The 18,814-nt window shown below is 41.1% G+C and overlaps 1 protein-coding gene across 1 annotated transcript in view; it reads right to left on the bottom strand.

Annotated features, from left to right (window-relative positions):
- The window catches only part of tg (thyroglobulin), a 370,830-nt gene that overhangs the window by 292,710 nt on the left and 59,306 nt on the right, over positions 1-18,814 (bottom strand). Inside the window, exons 16-20 of the mRNA XM_060824055.1 lie at positions 11,499-11,708; positions 7,524-7,730; positions 4,061-4,215; positions 2,045-2,201; positions 1,404-1,613 (exon numbers count right to left, since the gene is read on the bottom strand). Coding sequence (XP_060680038.1) covers positions 1,404-1,613; positions 2,045-2,201; positions 4,061-4,215; positions 7,524-7,730; positions 11,499-11,708 — 939 coding nt within the window. The remainder of the gene's footprint in view (positions 1-1,403; positions 1,614-2,044; positions 2,202-4,060; positions 4,216-7,523; positions 7,731-11,498; positions 11,709-18,814) is intronic.

Genomic DNA, 18,814 nt, shown 5'->3' with positions numbered 1-18,814 from the left:
TCAAGATTAGAGTGGGGGGGGGGGGGGCAGCACGGTGGCTCAGTGGTTAGCACTGCTGCCTCACAGCACCACCGTCCCAGGTTCAATTCCAGCCCTAGGGCAACTGTCTGTGTAGAGTTTGCACATTCTCCTGTGTCTGTGTGGGTTTCCTCCGGGTGCTCCAGTTTCCTCCCACAATCCAAACATGTGCAGGTCAGGTGAATTGGCCATGTTAAATTGCCCATAGTGAGAGGTGCATCAGTCAGAGGGAAATGGGTCTGGGTGGGTTACTCTTTGGAGGGTCGATGTGGTCTTGTTGGGCCGAAGGGCCTGTTTCCACATTGTGGGGAATCTAATCTAATCTAAGATTAGAGTGGCGCTGGAAAAGCGCAGCAGGTCAGGCAGCATCTGAGGAGCAGGAAAATCAATGTTTCGGGGCTTCATTCCTGATGAAGGGTTTTTGTCTGAAACATCGATTTTTCCTACTCCTTGGATGCTGCCAGACCTGCTGTGCTTTTCCAGCACCACACTAATCTCACTTCTAAAACGTGACCACTTTGGCCTGAATTCTCATCTGTTTACATATAAACAAAAGGTCTCTCAAATTCCTTTTCATCTCTGTACCAAACCAGACTGATCGGAGCCCGGCCTGGTTTATTGCCCCTCTGAAAAGTATCAAAGACAGAGCATCCATGAGCAAGGAAAAGCTTTTAGAAAACAAAAGACTACCTTTGTGGCAGTGGTCTACCTCTTTCTGATCCATATATTTCTGTGATTCTGTGAAACTGTTAAACAACATCTTCAGCAGTGCAGTATTTCTACAGTACGGCACTACATTGCTAGCCTTATGCTCAAGTCTCTGCACTGGAGCTTTAATACACAGCTATATAACTCACAAGCTAGATTGGAAGCACTGAGCTAAAGATCAGAATATGTTTCACAGTGTCCAGCAACAAAACAGGAGGAGAAAGGTTGCAATTTGACAAATTAAGTTGCATAAAGTAACTTACATTAAATGAACATATATATTCATGCAAAAGTCAAAATATAGGATGCCAACTTTTACACAAGTAACATTTTGGAAAGTAAACAGAGTTATTGTCCCCAGTGACATGTTTTCTCTCCACAGATGCTGCCAGGCCTGCTGAGTTTCTCCAGCAATTTCTGTTCTTTGTTTGTTTCAGATCTCCTTCATTGACAGTTCTTTGCTTTATTTTGGAAAGGTAGAAATCCCTATTCCATCACCTCGCTATCACAGGTCAAAGACTATTTTCATCCAGTCTGTCCTCAGAGAAAAAAAGCTGAAAGTATTATTCCTAAAATTTGATTTGGTGTATAGAGGGCAGGATTTTTTTCTTGCAATTCCTTCTCCTTACAAAGATTTAGTTGCTACAAGGAATTAATTAAAGGGTGTTAATACTTACCACACCCACTAACATTGTGACCACTTCTCTGAGTAACTGAAATCTTTGTGTAACCATCACTACATCCAAGGTGAACATGGCTTTGGTCTGTAGGAATATCGGTGAAGATATCTGCGAAAAACTGTTTGGAATCCAGAGTGAGGTGATAGTTCCGACTGTTAATCAGTTCAGTGAAACGTTTAATCAGCCCATCACCCAGGAGAGCATTTTCTGCAAATGCAAAAAGAAATGAATTTGTCAATACTTAAAAGAGTTTTAGAGTTATTGTGGAAAAGTACAGCACAGGAAAACGTTTTCCCAGGAAAATCAAAGAAGAGCCATTGGACTTGAAATGTTATCTCTCTTTCTCTCTCTTTTAATGCTTGCACTCCTATGAGCTTCTCCAGTCCTTTATATTTTTATTTAAAGTTGTATTGGAGGTGTCTTTGTGATTATAGTGATAGTTATAGCCTTGACAGGTTCAAGTCCTTCAACTGTGAAACTCTTTATTTCCTTTCAAATAATAATAAAACTTGACCCGAATAAAATTTACCCAAAGTTTACAAATGCACATGAGATTCGCAAAGATATGAAAATTGTTTTTGATGATGTTCATCCAATAACTGTGATTATATGCATAAATTGGAAGTAATGCATCTTACCTATGTCATGCAGATCAGGAAGAGCAGATGCTGGGATATCCTGAAGATGTACTTTCCAAGTAACATTTACTCCTAAGTGGTTTATGTTCAAACATCCAACCGACACAGTTGAGTCATCACATACTGAGATCAGCAATGTTTCTCCAGAAATAGTCACCTAGTGAGAGACAGGAATATTCAGTACTCCTATTGCTTCCTCTTATGCTCAACCTTGTAGCTGTTTCAGGTTTCCCTCAAATATTCAAAAGTTGAGGTACTTTGCGAAGATAAATACCACCGGCATGAGAAATGGAATTCCTTTTCAGTTTGAGGGCCCAATGTCCAAAACTACCTATATCGCCAACAGCACAAATTAAATGCAGACTAAAGCTAATTTATCACATACTCCGAGTGAGGCTGTAATGTAGATTAAAGTCATTTTGGTCAACTTGTTCAAACATATTATGACATACCATCAAACCTGATGGGACATGAGCCTGGACCTTCTGGTCGAAAGGTAGGAGTATCACTACTGTGTCACAAGACCATTTCAATGGAGAAATATCCTACCTTTAATTTACCCTAAAAGGGCCTCAATGTCAACTTCGGTAGAATAGCCTGAACTGCATCATTCATGAAATCTTTCATTTCCACTTTTCCTTATTGCTCTACCCTGAGAGCACTATTTCACACAAAAAGAATGCATACCTTTTTCTTTTATTTTCATTGGCAAAGTCCAATTCTTATAATTATAGAGTCATAGAGATGCGCAGCATGAAAACGGACCCTTCAGTCCAACACGTCCATGCCAACCAATATCCCAATCCAATCTAGTCCCATTTGCCAGCGCTTGGCTTATATCCCTCTAAACCCTTCCTATTCATATACGCATCCAGATGCCTTTTACATGTTGCAATTATACTAGCCTCCACCACTTCCTTGAGTAGCTCATTCCATACACATACCACCCTCTGCGTGAAAAAAGTTGCCCCTTAGGTCCCTTTTAAATCTTTCCCCTCTCACCTGAAACCTATGCCCTCTAGGTCTGGATTTCCCCAACCCAGGGAAAATACTTCATCTATTTACCCTATCTATTTCCCTCATGATTTTATAAATCTCTCTGAGGTCACCCCTCAGCCTTTGACGTTGCAGGGAAAACAGCCACATCCTATTCAGCCTCTCCCTATAGCTCAAATCCTCCAACCCTGGCAATATCCTTGTAAATCTTTTCTGAACCCTTTCAAGTTTGACAACATCCTTCCAATAGGAAGGAGACCAGAATTGTACACAATATTCCAAAGGTGACCTAACCAACATCCTGTACAACTGCAACATGATCTCCTAACTCCTGTATTCAATACTCTGATCAATAAAGGAAAGCGTGCCAAATGCCTTCTTCACTATCCTATCTTCCTGTGACTCTACATTCAAGGAGGTATGAACCTGCACACCAAGGTCTCTTTGTTGAGCAACACTCCCTCGGACCTTACCATTAAGTGTATAAGTCCTGCTAAGATTTGCTTTCCCAAATGCAGCACCTCACATTTATCTGAATTAAATTCCAGCTGCCACTTCTCAGCCCATGGGCCCATCTGATCAAGATTCTGTTGTAATCTGAGGTAAAAGAAGTGAAGTTCCACATTGGTGGGACTTTCTGGTCTTTAGGAGGGCAATTGTTTCATTAGATCCAGAGGCACATTGGTCCAATATAAACCTGATCTCAGACATATATTAGATCAACTCTTCTATTTGGTAGTAATGCATATTAAAGTCACTATCGGTGGTGTAAAAAGGTAAAAGAGTTCAGATTTCTGCTTTTAATTATCACCAGTAACTTGTAATTAAAAATGTAAAAGTTCAGACATTGGATAAGGACAAACCCAAGTTTAGATTTCAGAGTCTGTTAAAATTCAGCACTGGGCTTCACAAGTGAAGTATCAAAGGATTGGCAAATTTAAGTAACCAGAGCCAAGATAACATCTTCACAAGCAAGAAGAAAGATGGTTAAAAAAGAAAGGTATGTCTTTACTAAAGTACCTGAATGTGACAAAATCCTCTCACTCTCAGATCATCAGTAATGAAGATTTTAAATGCTTTGAGTAATCCTGAATAATCACTGTTACATGCTTTCCCGGGAGGCAACAGAAGTTGAAACCTTCTTTGTGCCAGAGCCACTTGAAATAGGTTGATTTCTGTGAAGGTAAAACATAATTTTCACAAATTATATAAGCTCAAAACACTTCACTAACTTATATATTTTTCTCCTTTTACAGTAGAACAGCCCACAGGAAAACACTGGGATATTGTATTTGATTCTTGTCATTGTCACTGGTGAATACTGCATCAAAAAGCTCACTTTAAATCATTCTATTATTGCCGTCATTATTCCTATTGAAATGAAACATTTTGAGTCATCAAAGCCTGATGTTATCCAATGAAATTTGATAGTTCTAAAATCATGAATGTGGCAGTCCCACGAAAGAAAAATCTTCCAAGTATAGTAATACTTACAGAAGTGATTTCACTGACTTGGGCAAATTTGCAGGATGAAAACTGCCACATCCCCGAGAATTTTCTATATACTGTAGTCGCTTCATACCACAGAAATTGGGTAATGTTGAAATAAAGAGGCTTGTAATTGAAACATTCAATCTTGTACTCATTAGGACAAATGCAAGAATACCAAATTCCAAAAAAGCACCAAGTTTTACTGCATGAAAAAAGCTGCTAATTGTGTGGACTCTGATTAATGTTTCCACATGGTGAGATAGCCATAACTAGAAGACCAGTAAGATGCTCAAAGCTCTGCCTCTAGGATGCTGTCAACATTACATAAAGTTCCTACACACAAATGATTTCCACACCCAAAATCCACTAACCAATGAGTGATGGAAATGGTAACATCTTCTGTAGGCCTTTGTGTTCCATCATGATGATCAGTGGCTACAGTGGTTTGGCAACAAGTGCTAACAGCAGAAATAGCAACACATGCTGATACCAGTAACCATTGCAATGTCTCACTTGTGGCAGAAGCTGCCTGAAAGATTAGGCTTTTCAACACCGAGCAAATGTGCATCATATGAGGCTGTTCTGTAACCCAATTAATTTGCTGCATCTTTGGCAGATAGTGATTCATTACATTGATATCATTCTATGTGAGCATGGAGCAAAAAGCCTCAGTGCAATGTTATGGAAGTATGTATGGTATACATTAGGCAATGTCAGAATAAAACACAAATATGATGCTCTCCATTGTCTGGTAAAGAATAGCTATTTAATTTAGAATCCAAATCACTACTAACTCCAATGAAACATGATACCAGCAATAATATGTGTCTTCAAACAAGAAAAGAAGAATATTTTGACTGTTGTACCTTCTACTTATAAGAATCTGAAAATGTGTGAACAAATGATCTCAATACTTAATCAAATCACTATTTTAGATGTAATAAACCCTAGATTATATGCTTTATGTTTAGCCCAATAGCAGCACTGACTTTTGGAAAGATGTTGCTTCAAACTTCACTCTGGGCACTTCTGTGTATAATTCAGGCTAATATTCAGAGCTGGCCTGAAGGAGGCACTAGCTTCAGCTGAGATTTTAGACTGAAGCAGAATTTGATCCTTCCAGTGGATTAAAAATGATTCTATTTCACACTTTTCCTTCTCGTAACCATGCTCTTTATTCCAATATTGTTAAAGCAGATTAACCGATCTTTATCACATTGCTATTGCAGAGATGTTGCTATGTGTAACTTAGTTGCTTGACATGTAATACTTCAAAGACACTTAATTGGCTATAACTGGTTTGAAAGGTCCAGAATTGCGGAAGATACTATAGATTCACAAGTTTCATTTTCTTCTCTTTGGAGATAAGATGGACAACATGGCTGCCAACCAAAAACTATAGAGATTTGTGTTCAAATCCTACTCGTTTACCATGATGCCAACTGTCTGAGTGTGGAGAAAAACATCTAGTCTCAAATTAGCTAGTTGTAGCTATCAGGATCAAACAAACCTTAAACAGAAGCTAATTCAAAATGTTTATAGGACATGGTAATATCTCTGTTTAGGAGATAGGGACGGGGTGATTTTGGCCAATGGAGAAAAACAACTTTAAAAAATGGAAATGTGATGATTGATGTTTGAGAGGTATTCCTTTTAGAAATACATTTTCAAGATTAAAGATTGCATAATAAAAACACCTTCCGAGAGGACATTAAAGAGAGTTATTGGTAAGATAGATCTTTAAATATTTAAAGTAATGACAATAAAGTCCATCCTGGTATTAGACTTCTGTTTTAAACCATCTTACAGCACGCAGATAGACAAAGTTGTAAATGGCAGCTTCTCGACAGAGAGGCTGGATTTGTTTGACTTTTCAAAGCCAGGTAAGAGGAAAGCTGCTGCCGAAGTTGATAGTTTTGTCATAGAATTGTAGAATTAGGTGTATAACTTTATATTAGAACTCATATTACAAACACTATAACAACTGGTAAAAATTAACATCCTTTCTTATCTTCCATATTAAGGTTAGCAAGGAATATGACTTACATGACAGAATTTAAAAACTCATTAGCAATAGACAAGTATGCAATGAAGCTGGTAAATTTCTAGGAAGGGACATAACAATTGGTATTGGAATCTGGTCAATAAGCTCTATTGTAAAAGCCCAAGGACAGGTGGTAGGGAGTCTGGCAATCATCATGAGATGATAGGAGGACCGAGGGTTGACCATAAAGTTGTCCATCATTGATTGTGTATTCACAGGATTGAATGTGTAGGTCAGAGGAGATGTGGCAAGCACTGATGTCAATACTGCATTTAATCGCTGTAATGGGGTATGCATAAATATCCTGTACTTTATTGGGAAAGGTAGAGTGGCCTAGAGACGTCTCCCACACTGCATGGTGAGGGATTCTGAATAAAGATCAATTTGTGAACATGGGACTCAGACTCCTCTTTAAAATCCTTCTCCAACACTGTGTGAGTGGAACGGGTCAAGAAGAATGGCTGCTGTATGTGTTTGGGGGGAGGAAGGGCAGTGTTTATAGTGAAAGGAAAGGGACTTCATAAAGCCTTTGATTACCAAGGTATATGGAGAGCCTAACTGAAGCCTACAGGAGTCGAGAGTATGATGCTGGAAACTAACTAACTAACTGCTGGAAACTAACCAAATAACTAAAATGAGGGTAAGCAAGCAAAATTTTTCAATCAGGTAATTTTTAAGGATTACATTCAAGTGTGTGTGAGAGAGAAAGGGCCAGAGTTTAGGAGGAAGTTGCAAAATGTAAAGTAAAATCACCCTCGTCCCAGAGAAACTTAAGAGTGTTCTTTCATTTGAGAGAAACAACTGGAGGTAATTTAACCTAAAGGTCACTATGCCTCAGGTAATGGGAACAGTTGAGAGGGAGAGTCCTTCATAGTAATCTCAGTTCAGTTCTGCAACTGAATCCACACTCTGGAGTAAACATTGAAATTATAGTTAAATAATACTTACTCTGGCAGGCCTCTGGATGTGGGAATTCTGTAATCCACTTATTGTTCTGTGTATCACATACAAATTTTGTCCCATCAAATGCACTTTGGTAGCCTTGACGACAAATCAGACGGCAATGTTGCAGAGACTGACCATTTGGTACCTCATTACACAGTACAATGCCATCTGACACAGCAGGAGAATTGAAGGGTAATGCACACTGTGGGCCTAGGAAAACAAAATAGTGTGACATTAACAACCTCTTAACCAAATCACCCATTTAAGAAAATCACAAACCTTTTTCAATCAGTGGAAGATGAAGAATAATTTCTCATAATAGGCTCTTTGGGTAATGGGGTGGTTTGGTGGAAATACTGCTGCTACATTTTAAATCTAGAACGTAAAGCCAATCCCAGCAATGTTGACCAGAAAAAACTGCTGTATCAATTATCATTAAAATCCATCTGGTTCACAATGTCCTTTAAAGACTACTATCCATATCAGATCTGGCCTACATATGGCTTCACAGCTACATTAAGACTGTTATTTTTTAAATGTCATCTAAAATTGCCAAGCAATCAATTCAGTTCATGAAGAATGGTATCTCAGGAATAGAGAATTCGACGTTTCGAGCATAAGCCCTTCATCAGGAATAAGAGAGAGTAGCCAAGCAGGCTAAGATAAAAGGTAGGGAGGAGGGACTAGGGGGAGGGGCGATGGAGGTGGGATAGGTGGAAGGAGGTCAAGGTGAGGGTGATAGGCCGGAGTGGGGTGGGGGCGGAGAGGTCAGGAAGAGGATTGCAGGTTAGGAGGGCGGTGCTGAGTTGAGGGAACCGACTGAGACAAGGTGGGGGGAGGGGAAATGAGGAAACTGGAGAAATCTGAATTCATACCTTGTGGTTGGAGGGTTCCCAGGCGGAAGATGAGGCGCTCCTCCTCCAGCCGTCGTGTTGTTATGTTCTGCCGGTGGAGGAGTCCAAGGACCTGCATGTCCTCGGTGGAGTGGGAGGGAGAGTTAAAGTGTTGAGCCACGGGGTGATTGGGTTGGTTGGTTCGGGCGGCCCGGAGGTGTTCTCTGAAGTGTTCCGCAAGTAAGCGGCCTGTCTCACCAATATAGAGGAGGCCACATCGGGTGCAGCGGATGCAATAGATGATGTGTGTGGAGGTACAGGTGAACTTGTGGCGGATATGGAAGGATCCCTTGGGGCCTTGGAGGGAAGTGAGTGTGGAGGTGTGGGCGCAAGTTTTACATTTCCTGCGGTTGCAGGGGAAGGTGCCGGGGGTGGAGGTTGGGTTGGTGGGGGGTGTGGATCTGACGAGGGAGTCACGAAGGGAGTGGTCCTTGCGGAACGCTGATAGGGGAGGGGAGGGAAATATATCCTTGGTGGTGGGGTCCATTTGGAGGTAGCGGAAATGGCGGCGGATGATACGTTGTATGCGGAGGTTGGCGGATGATACGTTGTATGCGGAGGTTAGCGGATGATACGTTGTATGCGGAGGTTGGTGGTTCTCACCTACCACCCCACCAACCTCCGCATACAACGTATCATCCGCCGCCATTTCCGCCACCTCCAAACGGACCCCATCACCAAGGATATATTTCCCTCCCCTCCCCTATCAGCGTTCCGCAAGGACCACTCCCTTCGTGACTCCCTCGTCAGATCCTCACCCCCCACCAACCCAACCTCCACCCCCGGCACCTTCCCCTGCAACCGCAGGAAATGTAAAACTTGCGCCCACACCTCCACACTCACTTCCCTCCAAGGCCCCAAGGGATCCTTCCATATCCGCCACAAGTTCACCTGTACCTCCACACACATCATCTATTGCATCCGCTGCACCCGATGTGGCCTCCTCTATATTGGTGAGACAGGCCGCTTACTTGCGGAACACTTCAGAGAACACCTCCGGGCCGCCCGAACCAACCAACCCAATCACCCCGTGGCTCAACACTTTAACTCTCCCTCCCACTCCACCGAGGACATGCAGGTCCTTGGACTCCTCCACCGGCAGAACATAACAACACGACGGCTGGAGGAGGAGCGCCTCATCTTCCGCTTGGGAACCCTCCAACCACAAGGTATGAATTCAGATTTCTCCAGTTTCCTCATTTTCCCTCCCCCCACCTTGTCTCAGTCGGTTCCCTCAACTCAGCACCGCCCTCCTAACCTGCAATCCTCTTCCTGACCTCTCCGCCCCCACCCCACTCCGGCCTATCACCCTCACCTTGACCTCCTTCCACCTATCCCACCTCCATCGCCCCTCCCCCTAGTCCCTCCTCCCTACCTTTTATCTTAGCCTGCTTGGCTACTCTCTCTTATTCCTGATGAAGGGCTTATGCTCGAAACGTCGAATTCTCTATTCCTGAGATGCTGCCTAACCTGCTGTGCTTTGACCAGCAACACATTTGCAGCTGTGATCTCCAGCATCTGCAGACCTCATTTTTCACTCAGTTCATGAAGAGTTTAGGGATGGGTAACAAATGTTGATCTTGCCAGCAAAGCGGAAAGAAGCATTCTTTTGAAAGAAATATTCCTTTGAAAGGAGAAAAATGATTGTATTCCTGCATTAAGACAAATGCTGAAGTTACACTGCAAGATAGAGTCACAGAATCATTGAGTTATACAGCAGTGATTTAGACTCTTCAGCCCACCATGTCTGTGCAGACCAACAAACTCCAAACTACACACATTCTATTTACTGCACTTGGTCCACTGCCTACTGTGCCTGGTATTTTAAGTACATGTTCAGATATTGCTTAAATGTTGTGTGAGTACCTGTCTAGCCCACCCTCTCTGACAGGATATTCCCCATTCTACAACCTTCTGGTGGAAGAACTCTATTTAAATCTCCTCAATACCCTTTACTCCTCACCTTGAACTTATGCCGTCTGGTCTGAGACATGTCTGTATAGGGGAAGAATTATCAAAATCTACCCTTCTATGTCTCTCATAATTTTGTATACCTCGATCAGATCCCTCCTTCAGCCTCCTTTGCTCCTATCCAGTCTCTCCTCATAACTGAGGCTTTTTATCCCAGGTAACTTCCTCATGAATCTCCTCTGCACCCTTTTCAGTGCAATCACATCCTTCTAATAGTGTTGCAGCCAGAACAACACTCAGTGTTCCATCAGTGGCCTAATCAATGTTTTATAAAGTTGTAACAAGACTTCCTTCCTCTTATATTCTATGCCCCAGATAATGAAGGCAAACATTCCACATTTCCTCTTCAGCACCCTGTCTACCAGTGCTGACACCTTTTAAAGGTAACATAGGCATAAATGAGGGCTTCAGCAGGTAATGAGCAGAAGCAGGAGCTGGTTTGGGCAATGTTTCAGAGATGGAAATGGAGGATCTTAGTGATGGCTTGGATATATGGTTGGAAATTCATTTTGGGGTTAAATATAATAAACATTTGTGAGGAAGAAGGATGGAGTCAAAGGCAGTGGAGCAGATGTCGCAGCAGGGACTATGGCTACAAACCTTTTAATTAATCAAAGAGAATTTACACCCATCCATTTGAGTTGCTGGGCAAGCAGACTGACAATTTAGAGGCTATGGGGGGTTTGAAAGTGGTGATGGTGGGATAGAGCTGTCTATTATCAGCAAGCATGTGGGAATTCACATGATGCGTTATCACTGAGGAGTCACTTGGAGATAAGAAATTGAAGGGGTGAAATAAAAGCCTTGGGTGAGTGTCGGGGGCAAGGGAGGGGAGGTCACCTGAGATTACTGTGTTGCAGTGGGAAGGGAAACCATGAGTTGATCCTCAAACTATCAACAAATAGTTAACAAGGAAGCAGAGAAGTGCAGTTTCATCTATCAGTAGAGAAAGAGCATAGAGTGATGACTTTTTCAAAGGCTGCAGACAGCTTATCCAAGCCACATCAGATACTTTTCACCATCACGAGTATCACAGCATCATTTGCAGTTCTCCATTATTGAATACAGTTTATTGGACACTTTCCACTTCTCTGGGAGCATCCAGATAACTTACGGTTGCAAGCAGGTTTCAATCCAGTTGTTGTGTTGACTTTTGTTTCAGGGATTTCTTCACCATTTGTAAAGACACACCAACACCTCCCTTTGCCCTGATCACACTGAACAGCAGAGAAGGAACCATCAAATTCCTCACATACTGGGATGTACCCTATGCCCACCTCCTGCTGCATCACTTGACTATTGAGAATTTCACATCTGCTGGAACCTAATGATTGAGAAAGAAGGAGAATATTAATTTCACATTTTACATTTGATCTAATTCACGACAGGAATTGGCTATGATAAAGAATAACACTTTTATTACTTTTAAAGTGATGATCTGGACTATCTCTGAACATTAGGTATAGGTATGTCAGGAATAAAAGGATGACTAGGGTAGGTATCGGTCCAGTCAAGGATAGTAGTGGGAAGTTGTGCGTGGAGGCGGAGGAGATTGGAGAGACACTAAATCAATACTTTTCGTCAGTATTCACTCAGGAACAGGACACTGTTGCTGATGTGAATATTGAGTCTCAAGTGATTAGAATGGATGGCCTTGAGGTATGTAGGGAAGAGGTCTAGGGAATACTGGAAAGGATGAAAATAGATAAGTCCCCTGGGCCTGATAGCATTTATCCTAGGATCCTCTGGGAAGCTAGGGAAGAGATAGCGGAGCCATTAGCCTTGATTTTTATGTCGTCATTGTCTACGGGAATAGTGCCAGAAGACTGGAGGATAGCGAATATGGTCCCCTTGTTCAAGAAGGGGAGTAGGGATAGCCCGAGTAACTATAGGCCAGTGAGTCTCACTTCTGTTGTGGGCAAAGTCTTCGAGAGAATTGTAAGGGATAGGATTTATGAACATCTGGATAGGAATAATGTGATCAAGGATAGTCAGCATGGTTTTGTGAAGGGCAGGTCGTGCCTCACAAACCTTATTGAGTTCTTTGAGAAGGTGACCAAGGAAGTGGACGAGGGTAAAGCAGTAGATGTGGTGTATATGGATTTTAGCAAGGCGTTCGATAAGGTACCCCATGGTAGGCTAATGCAAAAACTACGGAGGTATGGCATTGAGGGTGCATTAGAGGTTTGGATTAGGAATTGGCTGGCTGGAAGGAGACAGAGGGTAGTAGTTGATGGACTATGTTCATCTTGGAGTGCAGTTACTAGCGGTGTTCCACAGGATCTGTTTTGGGACCATTGCTGTTTGTCATTTTTATAAATGACCTAGAGGAGGGGCTTGAAATCTGGGTGAGCAAGTTTGCGGATGACACGAAAGTCGGTGGAGTTGTGGACAGCGAAGAAAGATGTGGCAGGTTACAGCGGGATATAGATAAGTTGCAGAGCTGGGCAGAAAGGTGGCAAATGGAGTTCAATGTAGGTAAGTGTGAAGTCATTCACTTTGGTAGGAGTAACAAGAAGATGGATTACTGGGCTAATGGTAGGCTACTTGGTAGTGTGGATGAGCAGAGGGATCTTGGTGTCCATGTACACAGATCTCTGAAAGTTGCCACCCAGATAAATAGTGCTGTGAAGAAGGCATATGGTGTACTGGGCTTTATTGGTAGAGGAATTGAGTTCCGGAGTCCTGAGGTCATGTTGCATTTGTATAAGACTCTGGTGCGGCCTCATCTGGAGTATTGTGTGCAGTTTTGGTCGCCATACTATAGGAAGGATGTGGAGGCATTGGAACGAGTGCAGAGGAGGTTTACCAGGATGTTGCCTAGCATGGTAGGAAGATTGTATGAGGAAAGGCTGAGGCACTTGGGGCTGTTCTCATTGGAGAAAAGAAGGTTTAGGGGAGATTTGATAGAGGTGTACAAGATGATTAGGGGTTTAGATAGGGTTGACAGTGAGAACCTTTTTCCGCTAATGGAGTCAGCTGTTACTAGGGGACACAGCTTTAAATTAAGGGGTGGTAGGTATAGAACAGATGTTAGGGGTAGATTCTTTACTCAGCGGGTTGTGAGTTCATGGAATGCCCTGCCAGTAGCAGTGGTGGACTCTCCCTCTTTATGGTCATTTAAGCGGGCATTGGATAAGCATATGGAGGTTATTGGGCTAGTGTAGGTTAGGTAGGCTTTGGTTGGTGCAACATTGAGGGCCAAAGGGCCTGTACTGCGCTGTATTTTTCTATGTTCTATGTTCTATTAACAATTTGATTTGAGGGGCTAATAATGTTAGCTTTAATTGGTAACTCTCTCTTTCTGGCCTGCACACTTTCTTGCTAAAGTATCTACATTATGAGCCTGATTTCCCCCATTGGGCAGTACAGGTGAGGATATAGGCCTGCAATTAGATTTATTTAATTTAGATTGTTAGTATATGGGGCTATCGGTGACCTGACTGGACTCCTTTGTCTTTTAGGTGACAATAATTAAAAATATAAATAACTTTCCACCCTGCAAAATCATTGTTTGATTATTGTTGAGAGACATACTGAAGAATGAGTAACAGCATTGGATTCCAGACAGGACCTGTGAAATATTATTCCAGTTCACTTTTATATGTTCAATAGAAAATGATAGCAGAAAATGTAAGGTAAAATTGAACATTAACCAGAAAATCAGGAACAGTGTTGCTGTAATTGAGAATGATTTACCCTGTCACTTCCTGCTTAATATGAGGATAGAGAATAATCTGTCCTGGCTTCAAGGATTTAGGACATGGGTGCAGTGCTTGGGTCTCACTGCACAGGAGAGAAAACGAGCAGGCGCAACACATTTCAGGACAAGGTGGTGGAAACCTGAGGAGGAGAAGGAGATGAAGACATTCTCTCAGAAGTGGTCACAGCAATCCTTAGTGTTTAAGAGTGACAATCAGTGGATGTGGAGTGGAGTCAAGGGTCAGGCAGGAGCCAGTGAAAACCTGGCATCACATCTTTTAGACAAGGGTCATGCTGTTGAGTGTCACTCAAGTATTTAACTGAGTAGTGGCAGATGATCAACTCCTGTACCATTGACGAGGTGGCTATGGCTGCTGTCTGTATGACACCCACTTGAGGTTTAGTATTGACAATGGATCCTAGGCCACAGGAGAATAGTAGCTGGGAGTGGTGTCACAGAGTGGGGATCATGAGAGAGCTCCCTACCTCCCCACCTCCCTACCTCCCTTTCACCTCCCTTTCAGCTACAGCATGCAATGAGGCAATTAATTGACTATTAATCTTCTACTCATGGCACTCCAATCATGGTAAATCCTGTCACAGATGTAATCAGAAAGGAAGATAGTGGGTCCTCACCCACCAACCTCCAACCTGATTAGATGTCCTGCCACTACACCCTTACCAGTGCACCATAACATGCATTCAATTCTACGCAGTGTTCTCAAATGCTTCTACTTCATTTAGGATGCCCCTACTGAAGTCTGCCTCTAATCACAGCCACACTGTACAAGTGAAAGTTGCATTCCTATAAACTTTAATGTGTCTGGCTCCTGGTTGAAGCAGACAATTTTTACAATATCACCCAGTTATAATCCACTGATATATGAGGGAGCTCATTGAGGTCTATTTGTTCAAAAACAGTTGAATACAATCTTCAACGTTCACTCTTTTCACAAGCAAAGCACAGTGACATTAGTGTGTACCAACTATAAGATGCACTGTAAGGCTTTTCTGAAAGCACCTTCCATACTTGAGACCATTATCAATTTGAAGGTCAAGGGCAGTGATAGATAGGAACACCATCAACTGTACAGTCTCCCTCGAGCCGCTCACTATTATGACATAGAAACATATCACCAGACCTTCATTGTCAATCGGTTAATATCCTGGAAGTCCTTCCCTGACAGCAATACAGGTGCCCCGGTATCCCACAGTGTGCAACAGTTTAAGAAAGTGGTTCAGCACTCTTTTCTTGAGGACTGATATTGCCTGAATGAATATAAATTATTTCATTCTTGCAAAGTCACCTGTCAGGATACAATGATGTTGTCATGAGCTCGTTTCTTAAAGATATAAAGACATAATGTGTCTCTTAAAAGGTACACTGATGAGAAATAATACATCATTTAGGACCTTCTTCACATATTTATATAAGCAGTCAGCACAAAGTGTGCATGTTGACTGTATCAAATTCAACACATGGAGTTAATCAAATTCCAGAATATTCCTGAATATCTGTAGGAATTATCAAATTTCTCAGCCAAGAGTCGCTGAACCATGAGGAGCACCATTCACGGGTATTTTGAGGACATATTTGAATAGTTTTCTTGTTTTGTGCTTTTTATTTCCAGTGAAATGGATGCCATATTCTTCAGTGTAATTATTTATGACACTGTGCTATTTCTACTGCCTTTCTTTGAAACCACTCCAATGTCTGTGTAATTTTTCTGAAGAAAGTGACTGAAAGCAGCTGTAGCCCTTGAAAAGTGACAACAGCAATATTTTCATTTGTGTCCACAGAGCCTCTTAGATTTGTTGATACCCATATTTATTTGCTTTGGCACATCCTCCCATTCAATTTGGTAACGTCCAATGATTCATTAATCAACTGAGCCAGTATTTGTCATTCCACTTAATTTTCTAATGTATAGAAGCAATATTATTCATTATTGAGTTAGAAGTCCATTAGCTATTCCAGAATTCACAGAAATCCCCTAAATTAATGTAAAGCTAAAAACTACAAAACAATCATTAACTTTGTCAGTTCTAACTTCCTGCTATATAAAATTGTTCTTGTTTCTTGTCACCTCAACTTGAAAACTCTGCTGACTTCCAATGATTCATCAATAAGAAACCCTATGAAAAGTCATAGTGTATAATTTCACATAACTCAGCAAATCTGTCTGGCTTTCCAGTCTAAGAATGCAATAAACCTTTGTTGATACATGGTTGATGGAAAGACTACAGTTGTGATCAATCTAAATGAGTGAATTAATGCTTTAAAATATAACTAATGGATATTTAATGATAAACTGTTACATGGACACAAAAGAAGAGGGACCTGTCTGACCTAACAAGGTATCATTAATTGCATAATAGAAACATGTACAATAATAATAGTTAGGTATAAATACAATCAGGAGCCAGGAATGCCACATCTGTCTTCATTATAACCTCATGCCAGGTGGACGTTTCCTCCATCCTTAGATTGGTTGAAGTTAATGCAACTTAAACATTATCCCTGCAGAATCTTTACCTTACACAATATAGCTGCCCAAGCTTTTCCCCATTGTTTTCCTTTTTAAATTCACATATTAAAGAAGGGCTGGATCGGCTGGGACTTTCTTCACTGGAGGACAGGAGGTTGAGAGAAGTTTATAAAATAATGAGGGATATAAACCGAGTTAATGGTAGTTGTCTACCATTAATGGGGGATTTCAAGACTAGGGGGCACATTTTTAAGGTGAGAGGAGAGAGATTTTAAAAAGACACAAGGGCAAGTTTTTTTACACAGAGGATGGTTCGCACGTGGAATAAACTTCCTGAGGAAAGAATGGATGTGGGTAGTTACAACGTTTAAAAGACATTTGGATGAGTATATGAATAAGAAATATTTAAGGGAATATGGGCCAGGAGTAGACTGGCGTGACTAGTTTAGTTTAGTATGGGATTATGTTTGGCATGGACTGGTTGGATTGAAGGGTCTGCTTCTGTGCTGTATGACTGTATGACTCTGTATAACTACCTTGACATTTACACTTTACATTATACATTTTATCTCTCACCAAGTCTATAACTTCACAACTACAGAGAGTCTAGAGATTTGATAAATCTTTCAAAATATATTTCTTTTGGACTTGGAAGTTTGGTAGACCTTTAAAAATCTATTTCTTTATGCAGAGGAACCCTAACCTTCTGAATATCCTTCAAAAAAGATGCTGCTGATTTGGGTCATTGTCTTTAACCTCATCTGGGTGACTATTAATTTTGTAAATGGACATTATGAAGATGACCCCTCCTTCAAACAAATAGCTTTTCCCTTGTGCTACCCTGAATTTCTAGACAAGCTATTGGCATTTGGTTTGAACAGGTTTATTTTGTTTAATATTCTCTTTGTTCACCTCACCAATTTCCCTTTTGTGATTGTATCTTCATCGTGATATTCATCTGGTTTCCGCAGGGTTATACATAGCTCAGCTTTGTTTTGTTCAAACAAATGTTACCCACAATCTACTGATGTATCTGAGTTGACGTGTCTTAGCTCTCTAACTCAATGTGTTGAGTAGGTCAAACATCTTCCTTTGCCCTCTGTAGATCTAGTTTTGGTAAACCTAGCTATTTTCACAGCCTCAGTCACTTTACTAGAGGACTGTTGTTCAATTAGTATCAGATCTGCCACTAACACTGCCATTTTGCTTTCAGAGACAACAGATTGTAATGTTCTTTGGTAGTGAGGGGAATGGAAAACATTTCTACCAGTCCTGTAGAATATGCATCTTCCTTCCTGTTGAAAATATGAAACGTTCTCCTATGCCAGCATAGGCAATTGCATGAATTCTTTCTTTTTTGGATTCTGCCAAGGGACTCAGATGCTCAAAGAAATGCTCTACTGTCTAAACCTTGACCAGGTGATTCAGTGCTTTGTTTCTGAACCAGTTGCTCTCATGGAACTATTCAAAATCATTCTGCTACCACAAAGGTGCTGATTCCAAAAAATGTATGCAGGTAGAAAAATTATGGACTATTGATTGTGATCTACGTACACATTTTTAACTCTTATCTATGGTTTGTGTTGCAGCATTACTTGTAGAATGCATTTCACTTTGGGACGTACTCCACCTGAATCATAAAGTTTCACCTTAAAGACTATAACTTTCAGCTATGGGGTACCTGACGTGTATTTCTGTATCAAGCTGAAAAATTTGCAACATGTCTATTGACATAAATAAGCGCTGTGAAATTTGAGTCAGTTGAATCCGTAATTTCCAGCAAATAACCAATTAATTTTAGGAATTGCCTCTAATGTCCTTTGATTCCAGCACATTTGAATAACCTTCTCAAAAGTTAACTTTTCCTTGGGCTGTAGTAAATCTGGAAAAGACTTGTTAGTCTCTTATGAATTCTGATTTCAAAGCTCCATAGTCACAGTTTAGTATTAATCTCTATTGGCCATTTAGGAGATTTTCTCCAGATTCCCTTCAAAGCTGAATTCTTCTGTTGAATCTTGCGCATTCAAAGATTTAATTTGTTCTCAGATTAATGTAATTATCAAAGACTTCTAACATTTCATCAGATGTTTCTGTGTCTTCTTTGATGTTTTGATGATTTTTAAAATTACCCACTATTTGGCACACTGAATTCAATAATGTACTAATTTATTCAGCCTCACGATCATTGTTTATTTTTGAAGCAATTCTGCACCACATATTTTCTTCAAAATGTCCAATC

The sequence above is a fragment of the Hemiscyllium ocellatum genome, chromosome 4 (assembly GCF_020745735.1).
Source record: "Hemiscyllium ocellatum isolate sHemOce1 chromosome 4, sHemOce1.pat.X.cur, whole genome shotgun sequence".
Taxonomy (NCBI): Eukaryota; Metazoa; Chordata; class Chondrichthyes; order Orectolobiformes; family Hemiscylliidae; genus Hemiscyllium; species Hemiscyllium ocellatum.
This window is presented reverse-complemented; position numbering and strand designations above follow the sequence as displayed.